This window comes from Vanellus vanellus (genome assembly GCF_965231255.1).
Source record: "Vanellus vanellus genome assembly, chromosome: 3".
NCBI classification, from domain to species: Eukaryota; Metazoa; Chordata; class Aves; order Charadriiformes; family Charadriidae; genus Vanellus; species Vanellus vanellus.
In genome coordinates this window covers 59,314,284-59,334,685 of record NC_138907.1, presented here as the reverse complement: position 1 = coordinate 59,334,685, position 20,402 = coordinate 59,314,284, and the positions used below count along the sequence as shown (strand labels likewise).

Genomic DNA, 20,402 nt, shown 5'->3' with positions numbered 1-20,402 from the left:
AGAAAGCTGGTTAATATTCAAGGACCACCTCCTCCAAGCTCAGGAGTGATCAATCCCAACAAAAAGGAAGTCGGGCAAAATCACCAGGAGGCCTGCCTGGATGAACAAGGAGTTCTCGAACAAACTCAAACTCAAAAAGGAATCCTACAGACCAGGAAAAAAGTAGGTCCTCTACAGATGGAAACAGGAGACCTGGGCATTCAGGACATGGACAAGGCTGACGTACTCAATGATTTTTTTGCCTCCATCTTCACTGGCAAGCACTCCAGCCACACCACCCGCTGTAGGAGAAGAGCAGGTTAGAGACCATCTAAGGAACCTGAAGGTGCACAAATCCATGGGACCTGATGAGATGCATCTGCATTCCCCTGACGGAACTGGTGGATGAAGTTGCCAAGCCACTGTCCACCATATTTGAGAAGCTGTGGCAGTCTGGTCAATTTCCCACTGACTGGAAAAATGGAAACATAACCCCCATTTCTAAAAAGGGGAAAAAAGGAAGACCTGGGGAACTACAGGCCAGTCAGTCTCGCTTCTATTCCTGGAAAGATCATGGAGCAGATCCTTCTGGAAACTGCTCTAAGGCACATGTAAATTAAGGAGGTGACTGGTGACAGCCAACATACCTTCACCAAGGGCAAACCACGCCTGACAAATTTCGTGGCCTTATACAATGGGGTTACAGTGTTGGTGGATAAGAGAAGAGCAACTGACATCATCTACCTGGACTCGTGCAAAGCATTTGACACTGTCCCACATGACATCCTTGTCTCCAAATTGTAGAGACATGGATTTGACAGATAGACCACTTGGCGGATAAGGAATTGGCTGGATGGCTGCACTCAAAGGGTTGTGGTCAATGACTCTGTGTTCAAGTGGCGACCTGTGACAAGTGGCGTTCCTCAGGGGTCAATATTGGGACTGGTGCTGCTTAACATCTTTGTCAGCAAGATGGACAGTGGGATTGAGTGCACCTTCAGCAAGTTTGCAGGTAACACCAAGCTGTGTGAAGCAGTTGACACGCTGGAGGGAATGGATGCCATCCAGATGTACCTGGACAGGCTTAGAGAGGTGGGCCCGTTCAAATCTCATGAAGTTCAACAAGGCCAAGTGCACATGGGTTGGGGCAATCACAAGCACAAATGCAGGCTGGGCAGAGAATGGATTGAGAACAGCCCTGAGAAGGACTTGGGGGTGTTGGTGGATGAGAAGCTCAATACCTGGCAATGTGCACTCGCAGGCCAGAAAGCTGATCATATCCTGGGCTGCATCAAAAGAAGGGAGACAAGCAGGTTGAGCGAGGTGATTCTGCCCCTCTACTCCACTCTCCTGAGACTCCACCTGGAGTAATGCATCCAGCTCTGAAGCCCCCAACATAAGACAGACACAAACATGTCGGAGCAAGTCCAGAGAAGGGCCACAAAGATCATCAGAGGGCTGGAGCACCTCTTCTGTGAAGACAGGCAGACAGAGTTGGGGTTGTTCAGCCTGGAGAAGAGAAAGCTCCAGGGAGACCTTATAGCAGCCTTCCAGTACCTAAAAACAGACTACAGGAAAGATGGGGAGAGACTCCAGAGAGTGTAGTGATAGGACAAGGTGTAACGGTTTTAAACTGAAAAAGGGTAGATTTAGATTAGATATTGGGAAGAAATTTTTTACTCTGAGGGTGGCGAGACACTGGAACAGGTTGTGCAGGAAAGCTGTGAACACCACCATCCCTGGAGGTGTTCAAGGCCAAGTTGGATGGGGCTTTAGCAACCTGGTCTAGTGGGAGGTGTCCCTGCCAACAGCAGGAGGGTTGGAACTAGATGATCTTTAAGATCCCTTCCAACCCAACCCATTCTATGATTATGTGATTCTTTCCATAGTAAATAACAGCTAGTTTGGAAAAAGGCTTAAGTAAAGATTAATTGTATGTAATGGTACCTTTAATCAGAAGAAAATACTACAAAGAGGCCAACTATTCAACCCTTTGGCGATCAGCAAACTGCTCTGCCCGTATCAAGAGAAGACCTATAGCTTCATTAGTTCGCAAAGAATTGCTGTATTTTCACACACGCATGTCATTTAGACAACCCGAATTCCATTAAATATACTTCTCCTTGAAATCAACTTCTCACATAGTCTGCAAAAATTCAAAGTAAGCAGTTATCATGTAAGAGGAATAAGCCTCCAAAGGGATAAAAAGAAAGGTATCTGACAGGGAAAAAGAAAAACTTGGATAAACTTTCTGTTTCATCTGTAAAAAGGCCTATGCTGTAGCTCTGCTAAACTAAGAAAGCTTGGTTTGTTTAATAATTTTTTAAACAGCCCAGAAGCATGTCAGTAGCATTTTACTTTCTTGAAGAGAAAACTAAAGAACAAGCATGAAGAAATACAACAAATGTTACGTATCACTGCGATTGTCTTTTTTCAGTAACTATTTCTTGATAGAGCAGTGCTAACAAACCCATGTCCATGCATCTTTACACCTTGGAAATTTTCTGAAAAGCAGAGTTAACGCTGTACTAGTACTATAAACCACCATAACTTCTTCTCAAACCCTGGCCTCAGAAGAAAAAAACACAAGAAGATAATAACATAGGGCAGTCATTTTGAAATACCAAGGCAAAAATGTCTCCAGTAACAAGCCATGATTCAGTAGCCCATTTTCTCTCTCAGGACGCTTTATTTACTCTCAATTACTGGAGTCCAGCAAGAAGAACAAAGCATAATCTAAGAGACTGACCAGACAAGAATTTTTAGAACTATCTTCCCAATGAAACAGTCTTATCTATATAAAAGCAGGACTGAATATATCTCTGACGAAACACAGCAGAAACATAGACCATCAAGCTTATGTGAGATAGGATACTAAACTCCAGAATAACTTTTACCATATTTATGTAATCCATTTAAAGCAAGGTGGCCACCTTCTTTTATTTTTTTTTCATATTGTTAGAATACATTCAAGTAAAGCATTTGTAATATGCTGCTGCTCTGAAAATAACATGCATTTTAGAAAAACACCCGGTCTCATCTTTAAATATTATTAATTCTGTTTCTTCTGTAGTGACAACACAGAAAGGAAGATAACAGAATATGTACTATTTAATCATCTGAGAAAAGGAACAAATGGAAAGTAGCCAACAATTTATGATGTGCAAAAAAGTTAACTTGGTTAAACTGAGGCCAGAGTAAACCAAAGAACTTCCAGCCAAGATACACAAGTGTGCACCATGATTTTTGTTTCAATTTGTTTTAAATAACACAGTAGATACTAAAGGGAAAAATCTGAACTGAAATATCTTGAATTTAAAATAAATTCTAACAGAATACTCTCTACAATAAAGCAATAGAAATTAAAAGAAATTAAATATTAGGATACCTGGGTTAACCACCACACACATGCATATAAAATTATAGAACTTTCCATGAATGCTACTACACCTGTTACTTTAATTACCTAAGAAGAGTATATGTTCAGAAAAAGCAATGGGAATGATTAAAGACATGAAAAAAGCTTTTTATTCCAAAGGAAACAAAATTCTTCTTAAGCATCAGGAAATCTTTAGAAATTAAAGTAAAAGGAATAGGACACAAATGTATAGACAAATATACATGAAAAATCTTTCTTTACCATAACACAAGGATACAGCCTTGTAGCAAGATCACAAAATACACATATTTTATGTTGGCAAAAGAAAGGAATTTTTCACATAATGCATATTAGTTTGAGCAACTTATTACCACAAGATATTACAGAAACTGAAGAGCTTCAAAACAAGGGATTGGAAGAACTGATGAATAGGGATTTTTTTTTAAAAAAAAAAAAAAAAAGATGGATACTTATGTATTCATCAGAAATATTTTCCTGCACTATTTATATTTGATATCCAATTCAGCAAGCTTAGCTGTGAGCACAGATCAGGTTACTCAGGGCTTTATCCAGTTGAGTCTTGGAAACATCTTCATTTCCAACTATCAAGACTGCACAATCTTTCCAAGCAACCTACTCCAGTTCTTGACTGTTCTCATGGGAAAAAAGGTTTTCCTTATGCCCACTCCAAATCCTTTCATTTCAATTTCTGTCTGTTGTCTACAATCCTACTGCTATGCCATGCTGTGAAGAGCCTGGCTTCATATTCTTGCTGACCTTCCTGTATGTGCTGTGGGGCTGCTGTTAGGTCTCCCCCAGCACTGGCTCTGCCCCAGGCTGAACCAGCCCCAGTCCCTCAGAGGCTGAGCGCTCCAGGTCTGACCATTTTGGTGGTCTTCCACTATACTTAGTTCAGTTTGTCAATGTCTTTCCTGTACAGGGGCAGGGGTGGCAAAACTGGATGTGATACTCTAGATGCAGTCTAGAGTAGACGGGATGTCTAGATGGGACGATTGTTTCCATCAATCACGTCGCTATACTCATGCTCACACAGCCCAGGATGCTGTTGGCACTCTGCTGGCTCGTGTTCTCTTGGTATAAGTACACTTATTAACCACTTATTTTCTTATAAAGACTAGAACCCCAGAGATAAAGCAATTGTATGTCTGGTACTCAAACAAAGGCTGTTAACAGTCTCGTGTTGCTCTTCGTTGTACTGTTCTGACACCTTGGGTTTTAATAATGGTATCTCTATCAGCACGATCACCTGCAACTGAGGCATTTTGTGTTAAAACTATTGCAAGCTCTCTAAAGCGCATCCAAAAACTCTAAAACTTCAGAGCATCCCAGAAGATCACTAACAAAGATCTAATCTGTTGCCAGGAAGCAAAGGATTCCCAAAACTTTTCCTCTTAAAAAAACCTGGTTTATAGTTTTTATTTTATTTTATTTGGGCATGCTATTTGGACTTTGTTACTAGTTACTCTGAAGCAGCTCCAGTCTGGCCCTGTCGACTGAGTACTCATTAGCAGTTCCAGCATATCTTTTCCTTCAGCTTAATCCAAATGAATCTACTTTATGGGTTCAAGATTGCTCTGCAATGTGAAATGATGTGTGGTACATATAAACAATCAAAAGTTTCACCTCAAAAGCAGGCTCCTGATGCAATCTAAAACACTGATGTAGATGCTTCCTATAAAAGTAAATATTGCCTTTTTTACATTTTGTTTATTAAGGCTGTCATGCCTAGTAAAAAAATTATGCAATTAATTATATAATAAAATGAAAGTAAAGAGTCTAATAAATAGAATTATATCATTATGACTCGTGGTCTTCAGCTATTGGGAAGTGGGATTCAGGTGGCAGATTGGTGCTGAGAAACCATTTAGAAAAGCAAGGAAAATTATTATGCCCAAAACTTATCGTCGCAAAAATAAGATTGCCCATTAATACATATATATTAATATGTACTCTTCTATAATACCTAGATTCAGAAATCCTCACTTTGGAAAAAGGAGAAAATAGGTATGGTAACACCAACGCAATATTTAATTAAAAAAAAAAAAAAAAAAAAGAAATTCTAAAATGACATGCTATTTCTGCAAAGCAGCCTAAGTAACATTTGAGCAAAAGCCCCAATGGACTAACAAGATGTACATTATCAGTTCATTCATAGAGATGCTATAGAACACTGAACAAGGAATTTGAGATGTATTATAATCAAACAGTATTTGTATAACACAGAACTGAGGTACAGATCACACACATACTATAAAGACAACTCTTCTACAGTTTACAAGAACAAATCAGCACCATATACCTACTGAAGGTTTGTAAATTATCACCCTGCCACAAGAATTCCTTCCACAATACTTCCATTCAGAGTCCCAGAAATCACAATCACGTACATTCACTCTGCTCACAACTTTCACAACAAGACTCCTGCATACTATTACTGGCATAAACTAATTAAAGAGCATCCGGCTGAACTCACTCAAGGTACATAAACATCTCATCAGAACACGAATTCCTTCCATCTGCTCCATTTAAGCTGTCAAACGTTCAAGACAGCCACACCTATGAGTACACCTATCCATATAAATGCTGGAATTTAAGTCTGCGGAATAAACCACAATACAATGCCATATTCTTAATCACTTTTTGTAGCTACATATTAAGGCAGTACCTATTAACTGATGCATTTTTTCCCTGTGATTATACCCTACTCGAGTTGATGGTTACAGCCGTGATACAGCACGAGTACAGGTTATTTTTTCCTGACTTATTTTTACAGCTGTATTACTTTCATTAGTAATGACAACTCTATTGTTTCAGAGATTTGAGTTAAGCTGAACAAATTCTAGAAATATAAGACAAATTGTCCTAAACTTTAAACTCAATACTTGTCAAGTTCTGAGCGGCTGATTGCCTGAAAAAGAGATTATCTGGGTTGTGGGGGGGAGGGAAAGGGTTTTTGCTTCTCTGACTTCCTTATTCTTATTATTTATTCATTCTAGGACAATCCTACAGAGATTATCTACTCACAAGCTGTTTCTTCCACAGATAATGGAACAAGATTTATTTATTTATCTTTTAATCTTTGAGTAGAAGTTCTTCCTTTTTTAGTCTACTGATATTATACTACTACTACTGTAGCTGCCAGCATGGTTATTGCTACCTGGCATTCAACTATATTAGTCTTCTTAAATTTCTGCATTCTGTTTGTTGCTTTTGGGAGGGTTGTTTGTTTTGTTTTTGTTTTTTTTTTTTTTTAAGATAGGCATATATATATTGCAACACACACAAAGTTTCTTTACCTACAGGGTTTGTTTAACATTTTGACATCCTTTTAAAAGTGTGACATGACTAGTTCTAACTACAGTCATAAACTTATTTAATCACTTACTATCGCTTTATAGCTAAGATTAGAAGTTTTCTTGGTGTTTATAATGTAATAAGATCACAAGGAAAACAGTGTATACAAATTTCTGCATGTTTCTCTTTCATTACCTTGTAAGAAATCATTTCCTACCTCAGATTATAAACACAGGAAGGGGAAATACAATGCACGCTCCATTCTCACCACTGTGTTACAAAGGGTGAAGAAAAACATGTAACAGTGGTTTAACTTGGCTAAATCATACCAACCTTCATACTCGATGACCTTTATAGGTCCCTTTCAACTCAAGATATTCTATGAAATGCTGTTTAGCCCTAAACTCATACAAAACTAATATTTTCATTTACTCTATTCTCTCTAGACAGTTTTTTCAAGACAGAGCACTTAATAGTATATTCATGTATTTTTAAAATCTCTAAAGTCAAACTGTAAAACCCAAAAGAAGATTCACTCACATATATTTGAACAATAAATACTTATTCAAACTTCTATTATTCTACTACTACCTTATTAAAAGAGACACTCTGTTCCAGTGGATTAAGTGTGTTAGCAGCAGCAGCTGCAGCTGTGAGCTGTGCTGTGAGGGCCTGTAACTGAACGACAAGACCAGCATCCAGGGCTTGAAGTAGTGAAGGCTGAGGTTTCTGCTGCTGTATCTGCAGTGTCTGTATCAACTGCTGAAGCTAAAAGAGAAAAGATAACAAATATATTAAACAAGAATTTTTTTTAGAAGTGAAAACCAAAAACCAAGCTAGTCTTTTTTCCTTCCAATTAGAAGAAAAACCCTCAGGAATGCAGTATCATCTAACCTATGGCTATTATTTCATCTTAATTTGTTTTCATTTATTGCAAATTTTGTTCCCACTTACTGGCTAATTTGTTTTCTGTGGCTGATAAGACATGCAGATGCTTCTTCCTCCTAACTTGCTCTGACAGGTTGCATGATGACCAGTCACCACTCAGGATTTCCTGCTTTCTAGGGTTCCCCCTCTTCTGTTTCTCCAGTTTGATTCCTTCTGACCTGAAAAAAATCTGTTAGCCTACTCCAGCTTCCTAAGGGCCCACCTATATTAGAAAAATCTGTATGCTGTAACAACATTTGTATAGAGAAAATAACTGCACTGTTGCAAGCTCCACTTTAAGCTCATGCAACTTGCCTTGCCTATATGAAGAGTTTGCACTACTGTCTCTGGATTAGTCACAAGGAAAATCTCATGCTGAAACTCAGGTTTGCATTGAAAGAATGCAATTTCCTTGCTAAGTTAACAAAACATAAAAAGCAAATTAACCAGGAACCGAGAATATAATTTTAATTTCTGCACATCTGTACACAGACTCTGGGCTCTGTATAGCACTGTCTTAGGATAAAAATTGCCTAGATGCAATGTTGAACCAGGAGCAGCAGCTCTGGGGCAACAGACGTACAGTAACAACAAAGTATGTTACAGCAAAAAGAAAGTATGGGTAATGCCAAAAGACAGATGTTAAAAAATATTACTTAAAAATAATGTTGGGTGTCTCAAATATTTAAAAATAGTTTTTTGGGGCGGTGGTGGTTGGGGTGGGTTGTTGGTTTATTTGTTTAAACAATTCTACTCGCAACCCAGGAGAGGTCTAGGATTATAATGGAATGAGTACTAAATATTATCAGAGAAAGAACTTTCAAAAGTGTAGTGAATGGACCTAAGACATTTCATCAGAGTATATCAGGATACCCTGAGTCTCTTCCTTCAAATAAAGAGGAGGAAAATAAAGAAAAATAGAATATCTTCCACTGTTTTTTTTTTTAGAACAAATGTACAATCCAATTGTCTGGTGTATCTTGATTTCCTTACTCCAACTTCCTATTTGTATATAGTTTTTTAAAAGAAGCTGTCCCCAATGAGGAAATAAAAGGCTTTTTCATGTGCAGATCTATTCCGCTGTTGAATAGAGATGCTCCCATAAAATTGTACAGATTTACCTTAACACAAAAGGAAAAAATACTATCCTTATGGAAAGAAGCCCTCCTAAAGTATCATGGAATTAGAGGAAGCAGTCCTTTGACTTTCCATGAAGTAAGCCTCTGAAGCCTTACTTTTGCGTATTTCTGGAAAAAAGGGTGAGCAAATTCAGGCAGTTCAAACTATGCTGACATAAGTCCCCGATTACCTTTACATTCATATTCTACCTCCTCATGGGGGGCTCACCACTGAACTCTCATAGGGTTCAATCCATCCCGTCTTACTAGGGCTTACTAGAAACTCTGCATAAGCTGATTAGGTTGATCTTCCTTTCCGCAATGCATCAAAAATATATGATCCTTTTTCAAGATTGTTTCAGAGTTACCTTCTGATAATGTGAACCAACTCTTCCTATTCTTTAAAAACAGTTATACAGACTCCTTATACAGCAGAGCCTCTGAAAATGCTTCAGCTATTGTTCTACCTCACCGAGAGATTTCACTGATTACTGCAATAGGCAAGGCTGAAGAGCTCCCCCCTCCCTTTTTGGCTGATCCACCAAAGATGAGTCAATATGGCTGGTCCACCTTGTGTGTTGCTCTGAGTAGGAAGGAATCAAACTGAAGAAGCAGAGATGGAAGCCCTAGAGTGGGAAAATCCTGGCTGGTCACCCTTCTATCTCTTATTCTGCCCTCTCCTGTGTCTAGACTCTCAATTTACCTGCATGCATTCTCACCCATAAAACACAATCTTAAGATGAAATCGAGGACTTTGGAGCTTGGCAGGGGGTGTGTGGTGTGGCTTGGAGAACAGGAAGAAAAGAGATGGACAGGATGGAAGCAAATGTTGCAGTTCATATACCAATCCTTGAGATCTGCATGTACATACTTATTGTGTACTCAGTCTGTCTCCACACTTATGCTTAAAACCATCTTTTCTCTCTCCCCAAATCCATGTTTTTTTCTCATTTTATTATTTTGAGCTAAATATCCAAATGTTATTTCTTTGTAATCTGCTGTCATTAAAACTCTAATTCCCTTCTCATCTTCATAATTTTTTTTCTTTGGTTTCATCTTTTTTTTTTTTTTCCGCAGAATACTCTCCAGGTAATAATCTTTAAAATTACCTTACTGATTTCCCATTCTCACTTCACATCCCTTCCTTGTTTATTCCACTATCTTTCCTCCACATTTCACAAAGTATCCCACAAACTCATTTTGCATTGCTTTTCAATGACCCATCAATTTATTTCAGTGTAATCAGCTGAAAATACTCCCTCCACTTGACTTATCAACAATTACAGACAACTCTGCTTAGCTGAACACTATAAAACAATCTCCCTAAGTAAAGTTGTTGTTATCATCAGCATCAGTGCTTTGTAACAGTTTACGGGTGACTGCTTCTCATTCATATGCAGGGTTTTTTTTTTAGTACCCCAGCAGGTAAAACATTCTATTCCTCATTCCAAATAAAAATCATAATGCCGAAGTTACGCTGGTGCCAGAGTTCTAGCATAAACTGAAAAACGATGATCTACATTTTTACAGAAAGCCAATTGTGTGCACTCAAATTATGTGGCTGTGGGTTAAGACAAGCAGTTCCATGCATACTGCACATCAAGCCACTTTTTGGGGAGTTGAACATTTAGAAACTGAGGAACACATTCACTTCTAAGACCTTATTTTTGAATACTGCAAAATAAAACTGTATTTAGCTGATGGAAAGATCTTCCAGAATGAGTACATTCCCATTATATAATTCTGTACAATGTTTTGCTTCTTGGGGCATCCAGCAGAGAAATATGCTTAGACTGGCATTCTATTTTATACCTAAATCCATGAAGTCTTAATGCTGCTCTTGATTTAGTCATCTGCAATATTATATAGAAAAGTATGTATTACAGACCACCTTATCTGAAGTCACATTCTGTGATACTTCTAAGGAATAAACAGCGCTGGTTACAAAAGGTAACAGGAAGTTTTAGTTTACCTGAAACTTACTTCTGATGAACAACCTCATGGGATAGTTAACATGGATAGTGGACACAAAGCTAAGAGATACTCATGAAAGCAGTTTTCCTTAAGCGTACCTTAAAGGCACAGAGTATCAAACAGTATACAGTGTAACTGTCTACAAAATATTTACCTGTTGGCCTTGAGGACTCTGTAAAATCTGTGCAACAGCAGCAAGGGTATCTGTATTAGCAATCTGAGATACCCAAGGGTCAGGTAAACTCTGCACCACGTTGGCTGGAGTAACTGGAGTCACAGGTGTTCCTAAAAGAGATGAAATCCAATATGACAAAAGATTTTAGCATACAGAGTTAGAAATAGTGTTAGAGAAGAAAAAAAATACCTGCTGTTATTAAAACTGAGAAAGCACTGTATTAACATCAATTAAAACCATTTTTCTGACACACAGAGCACACACAAACAACACAAACTCACGTCAACATTCCTCGAGTAGCAGGATTACTTTGTGTAAGTGTAGTTCACAGCTCTTTCCAATATTAACCTATGGAGACTACTAACAAAAACACTGACGAATGCAAAATAAACAGGTTTCACACAGTAATCCATTTAGTGGAAACAATATGTACCAAATCATAATTGTTAGCAGTCTACTCAGATACATCTGTTAGTCCAGAACTTCGTGGAATTTTAAAAAGCAGTAAAGCTATGATTTCTACAATTTAAAGTAATCCAATTAATGAAAATAAAAAATATTGATCTAGAAGACGCAGTAAGTCCAATCTAGGAGCTGGAATTTTCACATATTTACAGACACCAATGAAAAATAAGGTGGGTTTGTGCACCTCACTGCTTTTCAGCATGGGATCAGCAAAAGGTGGGTGACCAAAACAGGTCCATATGTGCCAAGAAACACTTTCTATATGTAAAATTTCCCATGCATCCCAAGCTTGAATGAAAAAAATCTCCACAAAGCGAAAAAAGTTGAAAAGCCAGTTCCCTGCCATCTACCTATGTAAGTAATGAAGAAGCTTAGAGCAGAAAATGATCAAGCCTGCATGTATAACCATATTAGTGTTTGGTAAACTGGGACATACTCCACAAGCAGTTTTTTGCCCACGTGATTCTCCAGCATGATTTCTGGCCCACATACTCAGAATATGAGGGAGAGGGAAGTATGTCACTGTCTGCAGCTTATATTGTTAATGTTTTTTTTTCCCCTGGAAACCACTGTCTGTTGGCCAGCAAAAGTAAAGGAGCACTATCTGACACTACCCAGAGCAAGGCCAATCCTACAGATAGCAAAGGGATACTGATGAATTCTCTTTCATTTCTCTCAATTGTGGCACCACTAGTTAACAAAGATTGTAGTAAGTGCTGTGTTGGGTTTTTAACTCTATCAGTGATCTACTGTTTTGACTTTCGAGCACAAAACTAGGTCTCATTGCACTGTTACTCAATCTGAATATATTTATAATATACAGTTGCAAAACAAACACAACAAGCTGCCTCTTGTTTTTGCTGTTTCCCTGATCTAGATGCTGGCTATATTAGATTCCTTTCTAGCATTCATTTGATCTGTCTAATGGAAACCAGTGAGAATTTTCATCATGTTAACAGCCAACATGCTAAAGTTGACACAAGTGTTTTGACGGAAAGTATGATTTTAACCTTGTTGTGTTTACCTGGTGTATTGTTGCTCATAGCAGCTGTAGTGCTGGGCAAGACAGGGGTCACAACTGGAGGAGGAATTCCTGCTGCCATATCCAGGAGAGGCTGAATAATTTCACTCTTGAACACATTATTCTTCTGCCATAAATTTAGCACTCTAACAATTTTACTCTAAAATGAAGAAAGGATAACAAAAGACCTGAGTCATGCTTATCTTTCTTGTTATTATCAATTATAGAATTCTTAACTAGCAAGGTCAATCTCTCTAGAGTGAAGCACCTTTAGGTTTACAAACAGAAAGAACCCTAAGAACAGTTATACTGGGTCACACCAAAGATGTCTAAGCTACGAACCCGAGGCTTACCCTAGGCAACAGTAAAGACACACTATGCACAGTGACAGTCTTCTCTCAACAGAAAATTAAATATATTCAAACAAAACAAATATATCTTCTGTACCTTTACTCTTGGAAGACAGTATGGAAGGAAAATTATTTTAAGGAAGAATTTTAAAGCATTACTAGTAATTTAAACAAGGAATTGTTAGTCTCCTAAACTTTTATAGTCAACATATATGACTGCAATTCTGATCTACATATGAACCAAAATTATTTATGTCCATTGAAAAATGGGCATGTACTAAGACTGCGAAATACTTTTATAAGGAAAGTAGCTCAATAGTTTGCAAGCTCTCTTGATGAAGTAGGGAAACTAAAAGTTTAAACTGGAACGCAATTCCCTGCCTACTGAAATTACATAGTAATATTAAAAATGTGGATAATGGGGAAGGAAAACTGAAAATTAAGACTTCATACAATCCTGTTAGATGTAACTCGTTCAGTTTACATTTTTATTACATTTCTATTCCACTGTTTTGATTGGCTCCCAGATGTTTTCTTTTCTAAGCTTCACCTTTACTGAAAGGCTTTATTTTGAAAACTTGCATAGAAATATATGTGACAGAAAAAGGTACCTTGCTTATTTGAAAAAAAAAAAAAAAGTTCTATTATAAGAGCAGAAAGATTTTCATGGGATCTTTTGTTTGCTGTCATGAAGATGGTTTAATTATTTAAATTCTATAAAATATAAACATAAGAGTACTTAACAACAGCATTTAAACCAGAGAAAACAAAAGTCTGTTTGCCCAGAATTCCAAAAGGATACTTTACTTTAATAGAGAGAAGTGCTGAATTTTTACTGCCTGGAAAACATAATTTAGAGTTCCTTGAAAGAAATCTCTGAAGGCTTCCATTGAGCATTACAGCATGTAAGGTTTTTTTTCTTTGAAAGTTTGTTTTATAAGGCAGTCCTTGACAAGTCCATCAGAGGCTCTAACTTTCCTCTTCTATCCAGAACAGGAATATAAAACTATTTCTGTGTCTCAGTATCTATCTCCCCCTTGCACATTCCATAGCTGAGCCAGACAAAGCAAATCAGTGGGTTTTCTTCGTTAGTTTAAATGAAATGGTACTGTCCTTCCGCTTAATTTTAAAACAAAGCCAAACCTACATTTGCTCATATAAAGATAACTGCTGTTTTTCTCCATTATGCCTTTTAATTAGATTAAACATCAAAATGCTAGAAAACAGGTACGTATCTTGGTATCTAAGACAGCACTATTTTTTGCTGGGTCAGATATATGGTAGCTACTTTCACAACACAAAGGCTTTGCTATAATACTGAATCCATATGCAACACAGCAGCAAGACTTCAGATTGCAACATGTATTTTCCCTAAGTGAGATGAAAAATACCCTAGAAATGAACCTGATAGGAGCTTTACAGACTGTAACAGACTATGTTTTATTCTCCCTCTTCACATCAAACACCTCTAATGTGATACATTAGTTGCTGTGCATTGAAATATCACAGGATAAGAAGCACTATCGCTTACCCTACAATAAACTTCTTATGTTTTTTTTAAAGCCAGACACAAACTGAGTACTTGATCTCATCATCGTTGTGCCAGCTCTCTTTCTGGCTATTCAGGCTATTTTCATGTTAGTATATTTCCCAGAGCAGTAAGCTAAATGATTATACAATAAAAACTAATACTGCTTAAGGAACACAATTAAATGAAGAAAAAAGTAAGTTAACTATCATGCCTGTATATACATAAAACACTATGGAACAGAAGCAGCACAAGTTGCTCATGCAGTTAACCTAAAATCAGACTGGAAAAATGTCTTAACTTAACCTGTTCAGCAGCACCTCAGAACTCAGTTGCAGAAGAGAAGACAGACATCCATAGCAGTTTTTCCAATCACTTAAAATTTACATATCCGAACACATTTTCCTGCAGAGGTTCTAACTCCTCTAAAAAGGCAGGCATCCTATGACAACTACAGAAGACACGCAAAGGCTGAACTTGCCTTAATCACCTTCCATGGATGCCTTGGGTTTTCAGATCTTTGGTTGACAAATAGAGCCGTAGGAATGTGTGCGACTATTCAAATAACCTGTCCTTCTCTTTCTGCAGCGTCTCACCTCACTTACTACTTCACTTAATGACTCTATTATACAAATTTATGTGGAGATAAAGCCCTTAGCATTTCCCATCTTTTTGAAATTTTTCAATTCAATAAGATGAAACTCTCGCTATTGTAAGATCAGTGACAAATATGAAGGAAGTTAAATGGCCTGCACTCTCTGCTATTTCCAGCCAACCAATTATAAAGATAATTTGGTAGCAATTTTGACTACTGTGGTCCAATGGAAGAGTTGAACTACTGGGTAAACTACTCAAGTTAGGCCTTATTCAGCTGTTGATTGACTCAGTATCAAAAGAAAGATAAATTTAAGATACTTCGCTGTTTTTCTGTTGCTTCTTCAGTCCAAAACATACTAGCTTGTACCGAAGCTACTGCTACCAAGAAAGCTATTTATTCCTTGACACTAAACAAAGCCTGCTCGCTTATTTTCTCACTGAAGCAGGGAAGAAGACAATAAAAGACTGACTACAATTCCCTGTCCTACCACGTGGCCGCTTAATTTTTTCCCATCAAAATACATTAACTCAAATCCATCCAGGCTTCCTGAAAGCCTTTCCAAAAGTCTAGTTAATCTAATGGGATGTGTCTTCCCTCATCCCTACATTTATACAAGCAAAATTAAAGAAATAGATATATAAATGTGTAAATCTATAATTAGGTTCACTCTAGCAAGCAGAAAGTGAGATCAAAATCTTTAGAGACGACAAACTAAAGATTGTTTTAATTAGAAAAATCTGTAAGTGGTTTACCTTGTCATCCCCAGGACAACGGTACAAGTTCTGGAAAGTGCTGATGATGTTATTGCTGAATCTTGGAGCAAATACATCCTTTTCTTGTCCAAACTGGTGCCGGGACTGCCTCACAATGGAGTCAATGACATACAGACCAGGTACCTTATATTCTGGTTTACACTACAAAGAATGATAATTTAAAATATGCGTATGTGAAAAATAACAAAAATCATTAATGGCAGAGTAAATACAAACAGTCGTCTCTAATTTTTAAATGGGTTAACGTATTACTAAATGTTACCTATTTTAATAAACTGTCCTGAAAAATGAAACTCTATCAAAACCAGCTAACCTTTAATGTTCAAATTATCACATCTATACGTATTCTGCAAGTATAAGGCATTTAAAACCAATTTCCTACCACTAAAAAAAAGAACTTTTTTGAATCTAGCTATTAAAAATTAGCACATGAACCACATACCCTTTTTAAATGCACACATCTATTTTAAGAGAACAGCATAAAGCATGACAAAATTCTTAAAAGTACATTGGGATTAGCTGTAAATTTAATTCAAAATATTTTTGTCCTTCTTTATGTTTAAAGTCAACATTAAAGTTAACATTTGTTTACTTTAGTTTACATCGTTGTAATTTGTGTGTGGTACATCCTCACCCTGCCAAAACAAAACCATATTTTTGTGGACATCTGTTTGGTTGAGGATATACCAGTGATACTTATTTTAGAACTCTGGAAAACTTACATAATTTACAAACAGCGTGGTATTTATAAAGCAGGTCTGCTAACTACAATACTAATTGCTTACTTACTTATTTAACAACTAAAGCTAAAATTTTTGTCTTTTAATTGCAAAGTAATTGCACCAGACTACTGCAACCAGTTTTAAGGAGGAATGAAAAGCGGTACAAAAATATAATGAAGTCATCACCAGAAATACTATGACATGGATTCACTTCTTCAATCTTGGTTGAATACACATCACACAAAGTACTATGGAAAACATGGGAAAGTACACCCATTCCCTCTCTGGTCCAGGTAGCCTATAAACATATTATGCAACAGACTAAATTCATAATCTCTAATACAGTGCAAACAAACTCTTCAGACTATTAATTTTATTACAGCCCAGATGCAAGCTTCCTGGTTTGAAAAGTGCTGGTTTGCTAACATCTGCAACCTTGATGAAACATTTATGAAGGCTCTAAACACGGTTCAGCGTATTTAAGTATGGCATTCTTTACTTTTAAGAATGTGTGGCATCGTTTTAAGAATAAATGTGCATTATTAAACTTACAAAATTAAAATCTAATTGGATATAATACACTGTTTTCAGAGAATCAGTTCAATGTATTGTAACAACTGAAATTTTAGCTAAATTATTACCAAAAGTAAGAGTATTTTGCATACAGAACAGATGGTTATAAAACTTTTCACGGTATTCAAATTAATAAAACCCACAGATATTTAATAAGACAACTCAGCAAATATGTTAGGTGGAGTATTTAAAAACATGACACAGAGAAAGCCAAAGATTATAATTAATGTAATAAGACAGATGATAAAAAATAAGACAAGCAAAAAATGAAATAAAGAAGAATTACAACTGGGACAGTGAGCCTGTATATTCCTAATCTCAGATGAGAAAGCTTTTACACAACAAATATTCACTTATTTTCTGAGTGAGTCTAAGCAATAAAATAATTTGATTACTCAAAGAAATCACTCAAGTCTTGCTCTCACAGTGGAATATCCTTATATATATGAAAAGTGGTCATTTGACCCCTGAAACGATGTTTTGCCAGAGAATAAAACAGTCAACAAAAATGTCAACAGACCAGTGACTTAAATGTGACAAAATGAAGAATGTCACGGGCAATTATTTCATCTGAAGTTTCAATAACCTCTTGAGAAGAAAGGAAATATTGTAGTAGTAAAGAATCAACAGTAAACTAATTGAGATGGCACTGACATCACTCTGGACAAGTCTATCGCAGATTTTAATGGAAGAATCAGTAGTCTTGAGCTTTAACTTGAACTGATCGCTTCCAGAAAAACAATCCAATTATCTTCCAAACATACACCTTAAATCCATAAATATCAAATGGCTGGCTTTCATCTGCTTATCTCCAATTCTACTAAAATAAGAACTTACTATTTGATGGTATTAATAATTTGTGTTTCACTAAATTGTTCGTGAAATACTGAAAAAAAACCACATCAAGCCCACCAAAGGGAAACATCTAATCCAGAGTGATCATTAATAAGGTTATCAATAACAGCATACAACTGCTTTCTGTAACCAGCAGTGAACAGTGCAGAACCCCCTCATCAAGCAGTACTCGACAGTGAACACAAGTGTGTGAAGATAATCCATACTCTTAGTAGTCTGTGGACGTGTCACGAACAATCAGTCCGATTCCTGACAAACTGCCACTCTTTCATTCAGAGGACAAATTTTCATTCAGAGGACAAATTTTCTCTCATGTCTCTGCATATAGAATTTTCAATCACAGCCACTGCAACCAAAAAACAGTATTTGGAACTCGGGCAATTCCAGATTAATTTCGGTACATGAAACTGCAAAATGCTACTGATCAGAGATCGGTAAGATGTACACCTGATCTCATCCTCCTATATCCACCTGTAGTATTAAAGAGGGGTAAAAGGAGTTACCCCTTTTCTTAGAGGTGGAAGAAGTCAGAGGTGATGCCCCAAAAGACAACTACTTCACAAAACACTAGCAGTGATGGTAAAGTATACTACTAGTCTTTACTACTGCCATGAAACATACATATGACACATTTTCCACATAGGACTGATGTTCTAGTACCCAAATAATTAAGTCATGAACTGTTCTGAGACAGCTAAAAAGACCAGGCTGAAGCTGAACCCTGTTTACACTGTCCAACCACTGTCAAAAAGCACTGCAGCAGACACTGGGCACCAAGAAATAAAGGTAATGAGGAAGACAGGTTACTGACACAGAGCAATCTAGCCTGCTTCATAAAACGGACAACAGAAGAAAAATTGCACCAACATTGCAACATTAGCAGACTAATTTCTCTAGCTTGTCTGCCAAAATAAATCGGCAATTTTATCATAATTTACTCCTATTTACAAAAGGGGAAGAAATTCAATACCAAAATGATCAACTAAACAATCAGGTACAATGCAGACAAGAAAGACAGACTCACAAATTGCAATCCATCCATTTCCAACTGGAGGTAAAATGCAGTTTTACCCAAGAATAATTAACTGTTACGTAAAAACATAATGCATCTTCCCAAAAAGTAATTCCAGTCTAGCCATATAAATATTTTTTTTTTTACATTATTAGCAGGAACCACCAACTGAAATGCTGCATCTTCTGCTACACAAAAGATGGGGCTGAACGGTCATCTTCCCTTGGCAGAAAACCAAAGCAACTGTCACTTGCCAAACCACTGTCAATTCTTTTGCTGTTAGCTGTTCACATGGGCTACACTGACAGCCTTTTTTAACATTAAATGACTACACAGAAGTAGTCCTAAAACAGTATCCACAGGCATTCAGATCAAAGTATATCAGAACTACAAAATGAGGACAAAGGGTTCGTCTTTCTGCGCCATGGGTTATGATCAGCTACTGATTACTAGCAGAAACTGAATGTGACTAAAAACTGAAATAAACTAACATGTGGTAGAAACACTAATCCATATGCGTACCTAAAACCCAATGGTCTTCAATACTCTAATCCAAAATGAGGAAATTTTTCTCAGTGCTAGCACAAAATATTCACGACTGACTTACCTTTTGAATGAATTTCTCAACACTCTGTACAACGTGCTTGTAGAACTGGAAAAGAAAATAATATTTCAATAGAGGAGAAAACCCGAAGATGCATATACTTGCTCGAGTGATGCAATATTGGTAGTAAAACCAGAATTAGAAACTTCGGTTAATTAACCAGCAATCCAATACCTACAGCTGAGTATGCTGTCTTCCTTAACAGCAAATAAAAAAGCTAAGCTCACTTTTTATTGCCTTCTGAAGATTTTTTACACTGGATTTTTTTTAATAACGTGCTTATTTAATGAGAACAAAGAATGATACAATTGTTCCTTCAAAAACATATGGCTACTTCATTGTACATGACTGAAGATGTTACCCTGATGTCACTCAGCATAGCACTTCTCTGTAATTCATTTATTTTTCAAGTGTTCACATTAATAATCTAAAAACATGAGTATAGGAAGACCTTATAAAATCTACCGAACACTTTTTCTTTAAAATGGGCCTGTTTGGGGTTTTTTTGTAAATCTCATATCATCACAATGGCTCTATATCATCTCACTAACTGCTATAAAAAACTAAATTGTTGTTATTGAAATTATGAATGGAAGCAGGATTTTCAAGTTAAATGCATAATAAAATGTTTTGGTACCATTTAATTGTTTATTTTATAGAACCATTTACTACTTGTTTATGTTCAATACAAGTTTTTAGCATCTTCATTACACTGCAACACACAGACTTTAATTTCCATAGACTTCTCTTATTTAAGAAAGACGGTGAATTTCACTTTTCTGTCATCAAACTGCTCTCTCTCCAAATTACACAACACACCAATATAGATTTCATTTTCTGAAAACATATCTGCAGAGGAATGCACATACAAAGAGCATAAGTTCATGGCTTTTTTTCTTTTATCCTACCGCTCTTTTCACCTCTCCAGCTTTTACTGAGTTTCCATTTGTTTTAATGCTTAACACTAATAGCATACTACTTTCCTTCAGCATTTTTCAGCCTTGTTTTCTGCTGCTCCATTGCTGTTTGGCAAT

The 20,402-nt window shown here is 36.8% G+C and overlaps 1 protein-coding gene across 1 annotated transcript in view; it reads right to left on the bottom strand.

The window, feature by feature from the left end:
* The window catches only part of SCAF8 (SR-related CTD associated factor 8), a 64,512-nt gene that overhangs the window by 18,801 nt on the left and 25,309 nt on the right, over positions 1 to 20,402 (bottom strand). Inside the window, exons 3-7 of the mRNA XM_082480624.1 lie at positions 19,372 to 19,416; positions 15,582 to 15,743; positions 12,357 to 12,513; positions 10,847 to 10,977; positions 7,265 to 7,441 (exon numbers count right to left, since the gene is read on the bottom strand). Of these exons, the coding sequence (XP_082336750.1) occupies positions 7,265 to 7,441; positions 10,847 to 10,977; positions 12,357 to 12,513; positions 15,582 to 15,743; positions 19,372 to 19,416 (672 nt within the window). The remainder of the gene's footprint in view (positions 1 to 7,264; positions 7,442 to 10,846; positions 10,978 to 12,356; positions 12,514 to 15,581; positions 15,744 to 19,371; positions 19,417 to 20,402) is intronic.